Source organism: Branchiostoma floridae, chromosome 2 (assembly GCF_000003815.2).
Source record: "Branchiostoma floridae strain S238N-H82 chromosome 2, Bfl_VNyyK, whole genome shotgun sequence".
Lineage (NCBI taxonomy): Eukaryota > Metazoa > Chordata > Leptocardii > Amphioxiformes > Branchiostomatidae > Branchiostoma > Branchiostoma floridae.
In genome coordinates, this window is record NC_049980.1 from 25,762,810 (window position 1) to 25,778,052 (window position 15,243).

At 39.5% G+C, this 15,243-nt stretch overlaps 2 protein-coding genes across 3 annotated transcripts; one reads left to right on the forward strand and one right to left on the reverse strand.

Annotated features, from left to right (window-relative positions):
- Positions 1-96: 96 nt before the first annotated feature.
- LOC118409471 (two pore calcium channel protein 1-like) lies at positions 97-12,475 on the reverse strand. Of its 2 annotated transcripts, XM_035810513.1 has the most exons (20): positions 12,295-12,465; positions 11,581-11,607; positions 10,905-10,990; positions 10,402-10,522; positions 9,952-10,080; positions 9,406-9,528; positions 8,789-8,907; positions 8,316-8,423; positions 7,679-7,805; positions 6,988-7,189; positions 6,146-6,290; positions 5,544-5,708; positions 4,903-4,967; positions 4,513-4,594; positions 4,333-4,402; positions 3,861-4,062; positions 3,190-3,280; positions 2,513-2,626; positions 1,805-2,010; positions 97-1,339 (listed from the first exon to the last, which is right to left on the reverse strand). In XM_035810513.1, the coding sequence occupies exons 2-20, from the start codon at positions 11,584-11,586 to the stop codon at positions 1,185-1,187; spliced, it is 2,316 nt and encodes a 771-aa protein (XP_035666406.1). In that variant the 5' UTR covers positions 11,587-11,607; positions 12,295-12,465; the 3' UTR covers positions 97-1,184. The 2 variants fall into 2 exon arrangements, with proteins under 2 accessions (XP_035666406.1, XP_035666407.1); XM_035810514.1 differs by lacking the exon at positions 11,581-11,607 and having other exon boundaries at positions 12,295-12,475.
- A 422-nt stretch (positions 12,476-12,897) lies between these two features.
- Positions 12,898-14,712, forward strand: LOC118410234. The gene is made up of 2 exons (XM_035811795.1): positions 12,898-13,426; positions 13,608-14,712. Exons 1-2 carry the CDS (start codon positions 13,180-13,182, stop codon positions 14,372-14,374), a joined length of 1,014 nt encoding a protein of 337 aa, XP_035667688.1. The 5' UTR covers positions 12,898-13,179; the 3' UTR covers positions 14,375-14,712.
- Positions 14,713-15,243: the final 531 nt, after the last annotated feature.

Sequence of the window (15,243 nt, forward strand, 5' to 3'; positions counted from 1 at the left end):
TTCCAAATTGAAGAGACATGTTCCATACTCTCTAAATATGCACACCTATCTAGGTACAAAAAAGACTCCAACAATTCCAAGAAGCATCAGATTCTGTACCTTGGATCACAATGATAGTTATTTATTGCCAAATATTCCTGATTTCATATCTGCATACAAAACTTCAGGCAAACCATGAAGTCCAGAGTGATGAAGTACGGAATAATTCAAAATGTACCTTGTATAAATTTTCCACATTGGAATATTATTGTTCCATATAATTTCCACAATTGCATAAAATGTACCTAACTAAATTCTTTCTGTACAATTCATTTAGAATATGGAAAGGTCAATTCATTTCAATCTACATATATTGCTATGTACAGTTCACAAATAATTTGATTATTTACCTAAAATAGGTACATTGTCAAATTGAATGTGATCATTAACCTAAAATAGGTAACTAAATTAAATAAAATTGCAAAGATTACATGAAATTAAATAATACCAACGTTAACTGAAAAAGACAACAGAATAACTAGTACTCTGACAAGCCCTGTGAAACGTACATATATGGCTGTACAAATGGCATCTGCCAGTGGTGACATTTCCAATAAACCTATCTAAAGAAATTAAGTACAGGTACCTTAAGAATGGCAAGTTTACATGAGCATGTTTGTGCTTCAGTCTTATGACTTTATGAATCTCTACATGTGTAGAGCACAGGTACACTGTAAAGAGAACATTAAAAATTAGCAATGCAAAAGTGAAAGTGTTTGTATTACTTTTGTGTAGAGCTGTATCCATTAAAGTATGTGGTAACTAACCGTTTCAGTACATGAAAGAACTCCAAGCCTAAGGAAACCTTCTCTGAGGAAAAGAAAAACTGCTACTCTATGGATGAATTCCACTGTGAAATAATGGGCCAGGTATTCGTCTAACAATGACATTGTATAACAAAGACTGATAATTGACTGTTGGCATGCCTTGGGTTTTAAGGACAAGGAGACAGGTTTGTAACAAAACATTTCCTAAGCACTAATTTTGGTTCTCCAGATGAAAGAATAACAGTTACTGTAACTTACAGTAACTTTGTATGTATACAATGAAAAATATATACATGTATACCACTTCCCTTAAGCTCAAACAAGTTGTTACAAAATCATCTAGCTAAGTAGTTAAGAGGCCTGGGTTTGGGTAATGTCTTATGTGACATTATCCAGAGTTAAGGGAGTAGGGCGGATTTCTTCTGGTTCCATTTCTTCTATCTCATGTTCAGTAGCAGGCATTTCCTGACCTTCCTCATGCAACAGCTCGCTCTCAAACATCCTCTGTAGAAGAATCTCTGTCTTCCGGGTACCTGGACAGACAGAGGAGGTTATCGTTAGACGGTCCATCTAATTGGCAATAGAAAAAGGTCATTCTATCATCTCAGCACTTTGAATATGCTCTAAAAGTACCTGCTTTGGGATATACTACCGTGATGAAAGGGTAGGAAAAGGTCATTCAATAGCGTTTCTGAGGCCGTTGGGCCAGTTGGTTGTTATCAACTGTGTCTCCGTCACAGTACTTGAAAGTGAAGCCCATCCTTGTCCTTCCTCTGCCTAGTTTTACCTCGCCAATGGAAGTCTGATACCCATTTTTACACCTGGTTCAAGTGGGGATAATTGTGTAAAGTGTCATTCCCAAGGCCACAATGTCTACCCAGGTATGCCAGGAATTGAACCAGTTACATCTCAATCTCGTGACCACTAGCATAGCCACTCGGCCATTTCAAATACAATGGTACATCGACTACAGTATCATATAGCTATCAGGGTGGTACCTCGTCTGGCGATCCTGAAGCGCAGGCCTGTGTCGGCACGAGGTCTTCTCTCCTTCATCTCCGGCACCACGTCCGCAGCCTCCGCAGCCTCGCTGTCCGCGGGAGTCTGGGTCGGGCCGGGCTGGACCTCGATGTTGTCCACCAGGACCGACTGTGGAGCCTCGATCTGAACGTGCTCTACTGGCAACTGTTCCTGCAGGGGTTTCCTGGGGTTTACAGGGGTGGTGTTAAATGGTGTTAAACAAGATTGCTTTTTCAAACCATTTTAAATACAAAAAAAAATTTGACAACGACTGTATCAGCACTATTACATTATCATGATTTTTTGTCTGATACCATGATAGTGACAGTTGTATTACCAATTTCGCAGAAAAGCACATAAATCTACAAAATTAAAACCAATGTGAGAAAGTATGAAATAGGAAGAGATCAATTTTGGGCCTATTTACATGTATCACGGGACAACTGAAGAACAGCTTGATAGCTGAGAAACAACTGAACTTTCTAACATTTGCTATTGTTGGAGCTTTTCATTTTGCTATTCATCAACATATCATTACTAGTAGATGTATGTAATTACTGAAGTTCCTGGTTTACTCCTCGACCAGCAAAGGAGTATTGGGAAGAATTATTACAGATACAGATATGCTTACACTTTCAGAGTAAAAATGTTCTAAAATCTCCGAACTGATATGAAGTGAAACTCACTTGCTGACCCACAGACCCATCTCCTTAATCTTCTCCTCTACAGCATTGGAGAACTTGCCAGTGGACAGGGAGGACTCCAACATGAACGCCTCCAGAATGAAGGCCAGAAATATACTGTAGGAGAGATACAGATATTAGATGTGCAGAAATTAGTTTGGTCTTCAATGCTTGATATTGTGGTGGACATGAAAAGGCAATTTGGCATTGGTGAGGAGTGAAAACCTCAAGGCAGCATATTTCTTAAACACTTTACCCCATTTTGTTATTTTTATGAAAGTATTGTTGTAATCTGCAGTTTACCACAGGAAATCTTTTTTTAATGGAAAACTGTAGCCTGCTTTATATTCTAGCTCCAGTTTGGTCCAACTATTGCTTCCACACAAGTCTGTCCCCATCCCAATTTTGAACTGTTTTGTCTTTACTTCCTGCATTATTCATTTAAAGCTGTTTAACTTCAGTTTGCCTGTTTGAGCACCATTACAATACCATTACAAGGACCGTGTGATTTGGGAGCAACCAGAACTCTATGCTCCAGACTAACATTTAATTTAAAATCGTTTCTCTAATAATGGGTGCCAGACTGTTCAGCACGGAAGGGATCAAACCAGCAGACAGAGCTAGAATATGATGGATACCAGGCTACAAAACTGTACCAAAAGACCTAGATACAGACTCACTTGAGCACCACGATGACCACCAGCAGGTGAAAGGCCACGAAGTACAGCCGTGCCCACGCACTAGTGACGGCGACAAACCCCGAGGTCAGCAGTGAGCAGGTTAAGGGTTAAACACACACAAACACACGTCATGAATCATTGAAGGAACACCCTTTAGATAAGGGGACAACAGGCTGTACAATATGGCACTATCGGTATCACGGAGACAGTTAACCCTGTAGCCTTGCAAGCAGATAGGAATAACTAGGTAAGCTTGAAACATTGTGGTATTGCATAAAGACTTTCGTATGAAAGACTAGCCTACTGCTGCCCGCCCTTGCATCAGGGTAGCCTGTTATCCAAACCTAATTTGTCTGCAAAGTCTTTTTGTTGTTTCATTTTTGTGTGAGAGGACAAAGAGACTCAGCAGCTATAACAGGTTTGGATACCAGGCTAGTGTCAGGGATCCTCGCAGCAGTGTTATCAAAATTGGATGATTCTAATAGATGTACGTATATATGTCCTTCCCATACAACACCTCACACTTTGCCACAATTCCTACCAATATTTCATAACAAACTGCTCAGAAAAGTAAGGCTGTAGTTATACTCAAAGCTGATAGTTTACCTAACCAATATGGCCATCTGTGGCCTACATGTATCTATTATTGAAGTCCTTATAACAAAGGATATCATGCCACTGGTTGACAACCATCAGTTCAAACAGCAGCACAAAGGAGGTGAGGAGGTCACTGAAGTTGTTGTTACAGTAGTGATCTCTGGCGAACTCTGAGCCATTCAGTTTTGGGTTGTTACAGAAGGTGATGTTGACGTCCCCAGACAACATGGTTCCCCAGACTTCCATCCCGATGATGGCAAACACATAGTAAAACACCTGGTATGTCAGGGGTGAAATAAAATGAACAAAAATTATTTCTGGACTTCATTGTAAGATGTTCAAAGTGACATCAGATAGTCACATTAAGTTTCTAATTTGAATACAAATATAAAAGCTGCCAGTTTGTAAAGCTTGTATTCATTCTGTAGAGCAAACATTTTCTCTACATGCTACAGCCATGAATATCAAGTGAAATAAATGTTAGGGTACTAAAGATGTGAATACATCAATTCAGAATTTCTGGTAACACAAATAACGTCAACTTACAAACAGGACTCCTCCATAGGTGAACATGGAAGGTGCGATGTTCGTCAATGTGCCAATAATGATCTTGAACCTAACAGCAGAAAACACCAAATTCTAACCCCTTAAAAAACACTTCACATTCAATATAGTCAGAAGTCCACTTTTAACTCCACATCGATATACATGTAACTGAAAACTTACCTGTCAATGCTCCCCACAAGTTTTAGGAGTCGCAGGATTCGAAGAACAAGGAGGACATCTAGCGTCTCCCTACTGTATTGCACTACATACAAGAGAGACCAGAATGATGCTTGAATCAAAAGGTACTAGTAGTACCAGTGGGAGATCAATAGCAAGACATTGTGTAATGTGTATATTGTCGTGTATACATATTACGTACAATACATAGTCTTAAAATTAAGTCTTACAATTAAGTACAGAATGTATTTCACAGGCATACTAATCTTGAAACAGTAGCTAAACTCAAGAACAATACACAGCTTGTACAAATGTAAGTAGGGATGAACTTGTCCATATACACAAAAGGAGCAAAACAAAGATGCAGATTAGAAAGAATATAATAAAACTTACATTCTTCCAAAGCAGCCTCAATAATTGTGGCAATAAAGGCTGCTGATATAACAATGAAATCAAATCTGCAGGAAAAAACAAAAATATAAAATCAGACAGAGGAAAACAAACAGCAACAACACAGATCTTCATAATAATAGAAATATAAGATAGTAAATATTATGTGTATTGTCCTTAAAGTTTTTATCACCACTGGCACCTTCTCCGATTCAAACATCCTAAACAGCAAGACTACAATATTATTTGAACCATTGGGGACAGTGTTCACCACACATACATTAGAAAAACAATATTTCGAACATTGTGTTAATTCCTACCAGAAGCACAATCTTGTCAATATGGAAGAAGAAGAAGACGGCTTAAGAAAAGTGTGTGTACAGAATACAATGATAGCAAGGAGGATGATTCCAAACTGGCACAGCAACGAATTTCGATAACAGCTGGAAAAGCAACTCAACAAACCTATACATGTAGGTACACATCTTTTTTTTTTTTTATTCAACAAAACAAACATATGAAAACCATCCAGCAATTACAGAATAAGAATGTATGAATAGAATATCAAACAAAAAAGTGTGACTATGAGATAATCATCTCCAGCGGAAACATATGAATTAAGAATATGCACAGAAATGTCTTACATGTTCCAGAACCTGCGGCAGAACTCACTGAAGCCGTAGGTGTATAGTTTGAGGATGATTTCACAGGTGAAGACAGACAGGAAGAACCACTCCGCCTCATCCAGGTTAAACCCAATGAAGAAGGCGTTGACCACGATAGCCAGATCAAAGAAGTAACGGAAAAACCTGAAAACAGAGGCAAATGAATCATGAGTACTTTGTTGTTGTAGTAATAAAAACAACTTTGCACTATCAATGATTTTATCCATTTTTTTTATTGAGATTTGTGGGAGGATTGTCATCACAACTACTCTAATCCACAATTGTGGTGTTTTTTTAAAACATAATTGAGGTGTGGGTCTCCTCAAACACAGGACCTTTGGCTTAATGTCCATCTTAGATGATATCCATAACTGAAACTAGGTGCTTATTTTTACGAGTAGAGTGAGGAAATAGGTGATGTTAAGTGCCTTTAGGACAGGCACAAAATTAGGGACTGCTGGGGAGCTAAACCAAGAACAAAGTTTACATAGTTATCAACCGTATCCATAAGAGCACCTTAGGCCAACTTGCCACCTTAACATACATTGTATATATCTGCTCTAAACTCCCACCCAACTCACTTGTGCATGACGACCTGTCTGACAGCAATGCTGACAGAGGAGTTGTAGACGTGAGGCCAATATTTCTCTATCAGGTGTTTCTGGTTCCTGATCTCTGACACCTCCACGTTCAGCAGGTCTGCCACCTGCAGGAACATCTTCTGATCTGGAAGAACAGACATACAATGTAGCAACAGGTTAAGTAAAGGTACTTTCCATGCAGGTTGGTGGGGAAAATCGTGACCTTTCCCGTATATGACATTTTTTTTTTTGACCAGGGGAGGCTGAGGCTGGTCGAAAGAAATACAGCATATAAAATTTTGAAAGGTCACGATTCTCCCCACCAAACTCTGCTTTGAGAGTAAAGTAAAGGGACCTGCTCCCATAATCTAAAATTACTGTTTTGCTTCTTTGATGTCAGCTTTATGTCCATCACAAAAGCAGAGGTTCCTAAATTTTACATTAAAAGTTGATAGTTGGTACATTGCGGAAAAAATTATTTCCATAATTACATCTACCAACACAGATGAATGTTATGCAAATAAGATATCATGCTTTAATAGATAGCTTTAGCTTTCTATACTTTAATAACTATAAAAAAGACTAAATACACAATGGCAGCCACACAGGTCAAAGAGTATACCGTATAACACTGTATAACTATACAAATGTACTTGATGACTACTGAATACTAACTTGCGTGTATACAATTATTGTGTCCAACATTTGAAAATATTTTTGTTAACCTTTTGTCCCAATTATGATTATCATAAATTTTCCAGATATATCTATGATATCTAGAGAAACTAGAGTAACTAGTTCTGTTTTAGAGTAACTAGTGCAGGGATGGTATATCTCCTCACCTATGTAGCCATTGGCATCCTTGTCCAGCACTAGCCACAGCAGACTGTAGTAGACCTGGGTCTTGTTGGGTAGAACCTCCTTCATCAGAACATACCACGTCTTCTCTGTAACTACAGACTTCCCCCCCACCTCTTCCTTCAGCTCGTTAAACGCACGCTCCAGCTTCACTCGCTTGATGAACACAGACTTCTTAATCTCGTTCTGTGGGGTGGGTGCGAGAGGATCCATATCAGAATGGAGTTAGACTACGATCTACAAAGAATACCAAGATAGAGTATATAAACGAGTGCCCAAAAAATCACAGCACATGTGACATTTCATGACAAGGTTTTAAAAGGCTCATCTCCCCATCCTGACGGACTAATGATATTTACTTCACATGCACTTTTATTCACTTGCACACGTACGAAATTTTGATGCATGCATTAATTGCCAAGCTTAAACCATCTTATGTACTGGCACTAGCAGTGCTTGTAAGTGCTACTTAAATTAGCCTCTGGCTGCAAGGTATTTTCTGAATAAAGTTTCCAAGTCTACAGTAGTAATGGTGTATTCAATTCAACATTTACAAGAACAAAGCAACAGCCTAATAGGCAACCCTAGGCTGCCTGAATTGCATGGAAGGTAAACTCTTAAGTTCATCACATACATCAGACTCCATTTGTGAAAATGCAAGATTGTGAGACGTACCTTAAGATGTTTTCTGTAGTTTTTGTAGATGACAGCAAGGATGATGCTCATGAACAGGTACAGACAGACCACCACATACACGATGAAGAACAGGGAAAACCACTTGTTGCTGTCAAAAGCTGGCATCCTATAGAGACAACCAGGAGTTAGCAACATGATTATCGAAGATGAAGCAAAGGAACTGGCAAGTTACTGCATGTATATGTCAGTTAAGATTATGAATGTCTGAAGTTCTTTTTGTTTGACATGGATATATACATTCATGTATATTTCCCTGATGATGATGATATTTCCCTATATTATGGGTTAGCTGCCATGATACTATACTCAATCAATACTGTATGTACTCAATTTGGCTTTCATGAATAATTGTACTTTGAATAGTTAATGTCCTGATTCTGCACTGGCATGTTAATAATGCCATTCCTGTTGTGTATAGACAGGACATTAATGATTTACCATGAGATGAAATAAATACTTATAAAATGAGAACAAAAAAAAAGGCTTTAAAAGATCATTGTTTGTTTCAGTATTACAAGTCCAAAGTATTTAAAAAGGAAAGTTCAAGATGCTGATATATACATACAATAAGACATAGTTGTGATATGCCTGGGGGACACTAAGGAAGGTGACTTACATGATGTCAGGACTGTTGGCAGTTGTTACAAGCACATACAGTTGAAAATAAATGTCACCATAGTGCTTGAAGTACGGGCTGTTGTCAGTATACAGTCTCAACTCTGGTCTGGGAAACAGAAAACACAGAACTTACAATAAGGTATGTCTTACAAAAGAAACATGCAACAAAAAAGACAGTAGGATGATATATAGAGGTAAAAATAGCCCATGACTGTGTTCAAGATTGCAAGGTGATACTAATGAAAATTCCCATGTGTCCAGAAATGCTGGTTGAAGAGTTAACAACAGCAATTTATGTCAGAAATAAATATCATTCAACACACTGTTAACTACAGGACAACATCAGCCTACAGGGGTTTATGCCATATAGACTATGTTTAAAGAATAAGATCATTAGCACGGTACCTATGTCAATATACACTAACAAGAAGACTATAATGAAGGTATCTACGTAACGATGTGATCATGCACCTTCTCTCAAAGATTTTCAGAGCCATCAGAGCAAAAAGCGCAATACTGAGGAAGAACAGGACTAGGACATTCAAGATGTCAGGCAGGGTACGGCGGATGTTCCGAAAAGCTCGACGAATCTGCAGAGAAACAACAAGATCATAGCAGCTGATAGGAGACTACAAGCACTCAACTCGACAACTGTTACTGAGAGAAAAGTTTTTATTCTACTGAGAACTTCTATCTGTCTTGATAGTGAAAACTCATTAATCTATTAAATATCATGGTTAGTAAACTTAGTCACCAAACATCTATATTTAGTATTAGACATAAGGATAGCAGGAATATGATTGGATGTATCCTATTAACAAGGGTCACACTACATTGGTATTTGGAATTTGCCTCTAAAATGCAGTAAATAGCACTTCAGAGAGTTAACCACTTCCCCTAGATTCTCCACCCCCTACTGCCAGTCTGACATGAACATATGAATTCTTCCACACTTTCATATCAACATTGCATTGACACTCGGGAAGTTACAGGACTTTAAGACTTCAGCTTTGCTCTGTCACGCTGGATTCCTGGACTGGACTGAACTGAACTGAACGTTTTGCTGATGTTTTGCTGCTGACATGTACCTGTCTGCCCTCCTTTATGTTGACCAGGAGTAATGGGCGCAGTGGGCGGGACCAGCGGTAGGCATACATAGCTTGGCCAGAATTGACCAACGCTATGTAGGAGATCATGTCTATCACCACTACCTGTGGAACAAAATAGAGGATGTTACACACACAACTGGTACATAATGAAGTCCTGATGTTAACTCTCAGATGCTTTACAGAATAAAATGCACCATTTCAGGGGACACTTTTGCCTAACGGTATAATGCAATTATGTAAATGATATAATCCCAAAAAACAAGTTGATGTAGTCTTTTTTTACACACAATACTATGGAGCAAGCCTAATGGTATAGTATGGTATGCAAGTAGCTTGATAAAAGGCTTCAGGGAAAACATTCTGCACATGTTGCCTTTCTAGTTTGTGATAAATTGTACAAAAGCTACACTTACAAATAATGTTAACTGCATGACGAGATCTCATTAGTCACTCGTACTTGGAGTACCCATCGTAGTTTCAATTTTCAACAAACGAAGGTTAGTATTTCTTTAAAGAGCTACTTACAACCATGGTTGCCATGACAACCAGATTCTTCTTGTCTGAGTAAAAGGTCTTCCCAGGGGAGAAGAGCTTTAGATGGAACAGCCTGCTGCCAATCACAATCAGACAGATCACCTCCATGGGCATGGTTACCTTAGGCAGGAAAATATGGCAGACATTACAGACTGCAAGTTAGCCACAGTGGAATCAGAAGACAGAAGAACAATAGTCAAGAAATAAGGTAAGAGAACAACAACAGGTAGATTTTACACAAATATGCTGTTACAATGGAATCAATCTTGTTTTAGGGTCTTGGGTAGACTCCATTCATACCGCAAAAAAATTTCTGCACACAGTGCACAGTCAACATCTTTTTCACGTAGACCTCTTTGTTTTGCCCTCAACATAGGTCAACCATTTTATGATGACAAGTTGCTAGTTCTCTTAACAACTTAATGACACAATGGTACTTACATAGTACTCAATCTCCAGGCCAGGTACAGCAGGCTTCTCAAAGATAGCCAGGGACAGCAGGAGGAGGATGAAGAAGTATGCCACCACCTTGGGCAGCCAGTGGGTATAAAGGTTGTACAGCCTAGAAGGGAATGACAGAATGTTTGTTAAATCCCTTTCATTAGTTTTTAAACAGTTACTGGCTAGCTGGATGGCACTGGCTCTGTCTTTTTACAGCTGAACCATGAGCTCTAAATATTTCATGATGGAGGTATGCTCTTACAGCTGAAGAAAGTCTACACTGTACAGTACACCCTTCATGTTCTCTTATCAATCTCCACATTGATGTTAGCTTCAGAATTCGTCAGGTTTTCTGACTGGCTGGCTTTTGTGACAACCCACCGTAACTTGGGCATACATTCAACAGTGGCATTGATACAGATGTGGAAAGATTTCCTGTCATAAACACATTGTTGTTGAAAGCTTACATTTCATCTTAGCAATATAGTACGTAATTTCCTCACTTTACGGAGTTCTCGTCTGTCTCAAACTGCCCATTCCTGCCGTACTGTGCGTCTCTGATGAAGGTGGCTGCCAAGTACAGATTCATCTGGAAATACAGTTATGAAATGTACATGGTTGTCTAGGCATCGCCATTCAGAGAAATTCACTGAACTGTCCTACCTTACATTTTCACTAATGAAGTACTTAAGATTTACAAAATTCTTAACTTTGCAATTGTGTTTCATTTGCCACTCATTTACTCCCTCTTTCCAAGTTCCAAAAACAATTCAATCACACCCTTTGTTTGTTTACTTGTTGTGTAAGAGGGTTCTATTCCCAGCCATGAGAAAATCTCACCCTGCCATTATCCAAACATACAACCTGCACATGTACACACAAAAAATTGTTTCCACTTCAACCCTCCTATAAGTGTAAAGACTTGTAACAACTCACAATACAATGAACAAAAATTCTCCAAATTACCTGACTTTATATTACTGGTCATGTTAACTTGTGTAAAAGACTGAATTTACAACCTTGAAATGTGTTCCTAGTACTAGTGGAGCTACATGCAACTCCAGAAGTGTATTATAAGTCAACAATCATGTCAATTCTCCACTACAAAATCCAATTTGCATTACGCCAATTTGCCTACACTAAAAAACACTTAAGTTAAATATAATGCAAAATTCTTACATTCATAATCACCTGTTTGGCACCTGTCTGAAAAGGATACGTGAAGATACTTACTGCTCAATTCAATTACCCGCCAACATGGTCATAAAATTATACGTACTGTACTAGTAGTATGGTGTCAATGTCTGTGTTCCTATTTCCTTTTATGCATGACAGAATATAACGTTATTTTCCAAAAGGGCCATGTAACGTTAATATCTTAAGTTTTGTCCTGTAATTGTGGGTTATGATATACAGACAGTAAGACATTGTGTAAGATATTTCTCTTCAATAAATGCATTTGGTACAATATCATAAATCTAACAAGTTGTTCAGTAGTCATTGATACATTTTGGATAAGACGGACATACTTTTTGCAAGTATTTCAATAACCAACTGTGGCTACTATTGATGTTTCTGTTCTTTTCCATTAAATTAAACAATAATCATTGTTGATACGTTTATTCCACTGATGTATTATTCAAAATTGACTGGACTTTCTCAAACATTATGTTTAACGTGTATAAGTAATGTTTTTGCAAATTCAAACAGTAAAACGTTACAGTTGAACCAAGAAAGTTATCGTCATGAGACAAGGGTGCCTTTATCATGACTGAAGCAGGATTTCCGTGCCACAACATGCCCAACATACTGATACACCCCCTCCCATAAATCTATAATTATTACACAACACAAATTCTACAGCCACAACTGGTGTACCATAATATGGCTTACCTTTAAGATGCTTTAGTTGTTAAGTATCAGCAGATATAAGTTTCAGTGGTGGCAAATAACAGCCTAAACATTCAAAGAAAGTTTTCTTGACAAACTTTCCTAGCCAGCAGTCGCCATGTTGTCCTTCAAGCCAGGTCATTCATCCGGGACTTGGGAACACATGAGGGGCGTGACCTGATAAGGGGCGGTTCAGTAGTGCTACATAAGGACTGTGTTCTCTATAGGGACAGCCCATTACCGCTGCAACTAGGAGATAACACTCAAGAAGGAGTTGATCCAGAAGAAGCTCCAGGCTAGATGGTTACCGACGCTTGTGTAAACTTTCTGTTAATTAATTCCTCGTCCACTTTGATTAGAAAGTTAACGTTAACTAAGTAGCAAAGGCTAAGTATTGATCGTCTGTCGAGGACATTAAGGTCCATTGCCAACTTCGGAAGACTGAGTCATACGCCACTCAGATAGATCCAGATAATCAATAGCATCATGTAACTTAGTGCTTAGAGAAAAAAACAAACCTCGTGCTGATTCAGGTAAAACAACCTAGACTCGATAACAATTGTCACAAGGTATGATTTCTAAAGACTTTCAATCATTCGAGCAAATATAAAGTACCGGAATTTAATATTGAGTACCAGCGCAAGGAAAGCGCCTTCTGGCAGATTATTGCTAGACTGCAGCGCTGATGACCCTCCTATTATATGACAGGGAAGGAATATGTCTACACGAATTCGCAGATCCTGATCTCTAGATCTCCAAATCACAAAATCTGAAATCGCTAATATTTTATTAGTAGGCCTATAACGTTAGGCAAATGGTGACTGTGACCTACCCTCAGCCACTAGCTGCTTCAACAGTTTCCCATAATGAGTATGACGAACTTTTCGAATGACGTTCGGCGTGCATCTGACGTCACATGGCGGTCGAAACGTTCGCAAATTTTGTCAAGTTCGAAAATTGTCAAGCATTGCTTTCATATGTAACGTTACGTTTTCATTTGGAAACATGGAGGCACTGATAGGGGACGCTGGCCAGGGTGATAATCGGAGGAGTACATTGTGGAATTTTCTGGAGCGTCCTTGCGTCTTGAACTTTCCTGAAGGACCAGTGAAAGCGGAAGGGAATCAGGAGAACGGTAAGACATTCAAGGTCACGCTCCGTGTAAGATTCTAAAGCTCAATTTTTTTCAGATATAAGCTGCTATACATTTTTCCCTAGTGAACTCCGATGGCCATGTGAAATCTACATTAGCCAGACAGTTAGAGATGGAGTTTTTTTCAACCTCCTTGGTCGGATAATTACTGTAATCTTCTCAGCTTCCAGGTTGCCGACTCGTCTTCGCCCTCGGACGAGGCTATCGCATGAGCGAAGCGTGTCTGTAGCCAGACAGCTGAACGCCACCCTGAGAGAGGCTACCAAGGCAATCGTCGCCCAGAGAGCAGACAGAAACGTGCAGGACGGGGAGACCATCAAGTCTAACGTCAGAGAGACCAGGGCCGTCCCTCAGGCCACCGGTCGAGCCGGCGCGCGAGACCAGGCTACCGCTCCTGAAAAGAAAGCCTCTCAGGTCCGTCGAAAGCCCACGATTAGGAATGATGCGGAGTTCGAATATCAGTGCCGACCACATCAGAATGGAGAAAGGACACGAGCAAAGAAAAGTCACCGGATCGAGTGCGTCTCCCGATCTCAGGCGAGGAGAAAAGGTGCGCCGTGGACGCTAGGCTGTCCACCGCCTGGCACATACTATGATTCCTGCCTGTCCAAAACAGCACACATCTATCATGACGTGGTCGCAGGGGAGAGAGTGTTCGTAAACTACATCCCCGACGATCCCTGCAAGTGGGAGTCCACAGACGATGTGGAGCTTTCGGTCTGCCAGCGGGGCGTCACCCCCAGCGACTACGCCGACCACAGCGGGCGCATCATTCCCCGCTACCGTCGGCACCTGGACAAGATGTACAGGAAAGTTCTTCGGCAGGTGGCACGGGAGCTGAGGAAGTACGTGCGCGGAAAGTTTAGAACTAGAACAGGTGACAAGGACTTAACGAGCACAGAAGGAAGGATTTATAGTCCGGGTAATTGAAAGATGGAGAATCAGGGCTGGACTTAGAATCTGATATCCGAGCAAGTGACATCTACCGACACTTTATTGCTAGGAAAAGTATTTGGCCTTTTAGCCTGTATCATATTTTCATATAAAAATCGTTCATCATTGACAATCTCATTCCCTGCTCTCCTTCATAACAAGTCGAAAATGTAAGTGAATTCTACATAATTATAAGATATTTGATATTTGGGCAATTTGCAAAACTACCTCAAAACAGATATGTTAACAGACATAGGGTTGTCTGCTGGTGATGTACCGTAATCCTATATGACCAAATACTTGAAATAAATGGCTCTGTCATTTTTCTATTGGGAGTAAACTGTAAACTTCTGATACAACGTTAGTAGGTTTTATGATAAGATTGGTATAGTACCTATCAATTACGTATGTTCGCACGCACTGCATACAGGATGTGAGCACGCACCTATCTAACAATGTAACACCCAACAATAGCCCTCACAATTCACTACTATTTCTGCTGATTAAGCTTTCTAAAGACCAAACGTGCTACAACAGCCACAGTAGCTGTCACGAAATAAGTGGTGCAGAAAGCTTTATTGACACAACAAAGGTACAGGGACTTTCGTAAGGTCTATAGCAATTACTTACAGTAAACAGACATATATGAAAACATGTATCTATAGAAATGAATAATTAGATAGTTTTGTGAAAAACCCAAAGCCAATGATCTGTAGGATCCATAAAATAAGCCTAACGATAACAACATGATACGACACGGTGTATTTTGAAAAAACGCTGACGAATGAGTCAGTCCCTGACAGTGGGTGATAGATAATGTACATGTATTGATATACAGATTGAGGAAGCCTGCCAACACATGGGTT

What these genes read in the sequence shown, in the direction of transcription:
- LOC118409471 (XM_035810513.1), bottom strand. An exon ending in TGCCGCAGGTTCTGGAACAT is followed by an intron (nt 4,968 to 5,543) that starts GTAAGACATTTC and finishes TTTTTCCTGCAG; the next exon opens with ATTTGATTTCATTGTTATAT. An exon ending in ATGGGTCTGTGGGTCAGCAA is followed by an intron (nt 2,011 to 2,512) that starts GTGAGTTTCACT and finishes TGTAAACCCCAG; the next exon opens with GAAACCCCTGCAGGAACAGT.
- LOC118410234 (XM_035811795.1), top strand. Translation starts at nt 13,180, where the DNA reads ATGACGTTCGGCGTGCATCTGACGTCACATGGCGGTCGAAACGTTCGC. An exon ending in GGAAGGGAATCAGGAGAACG is followed by an intron (nt 13,427 to 13,607) that starts GTAAGACATTCA and finishes TAATCTTCTCAG; the next exon opens with CTTCCAGGTTGCCGACTCGT.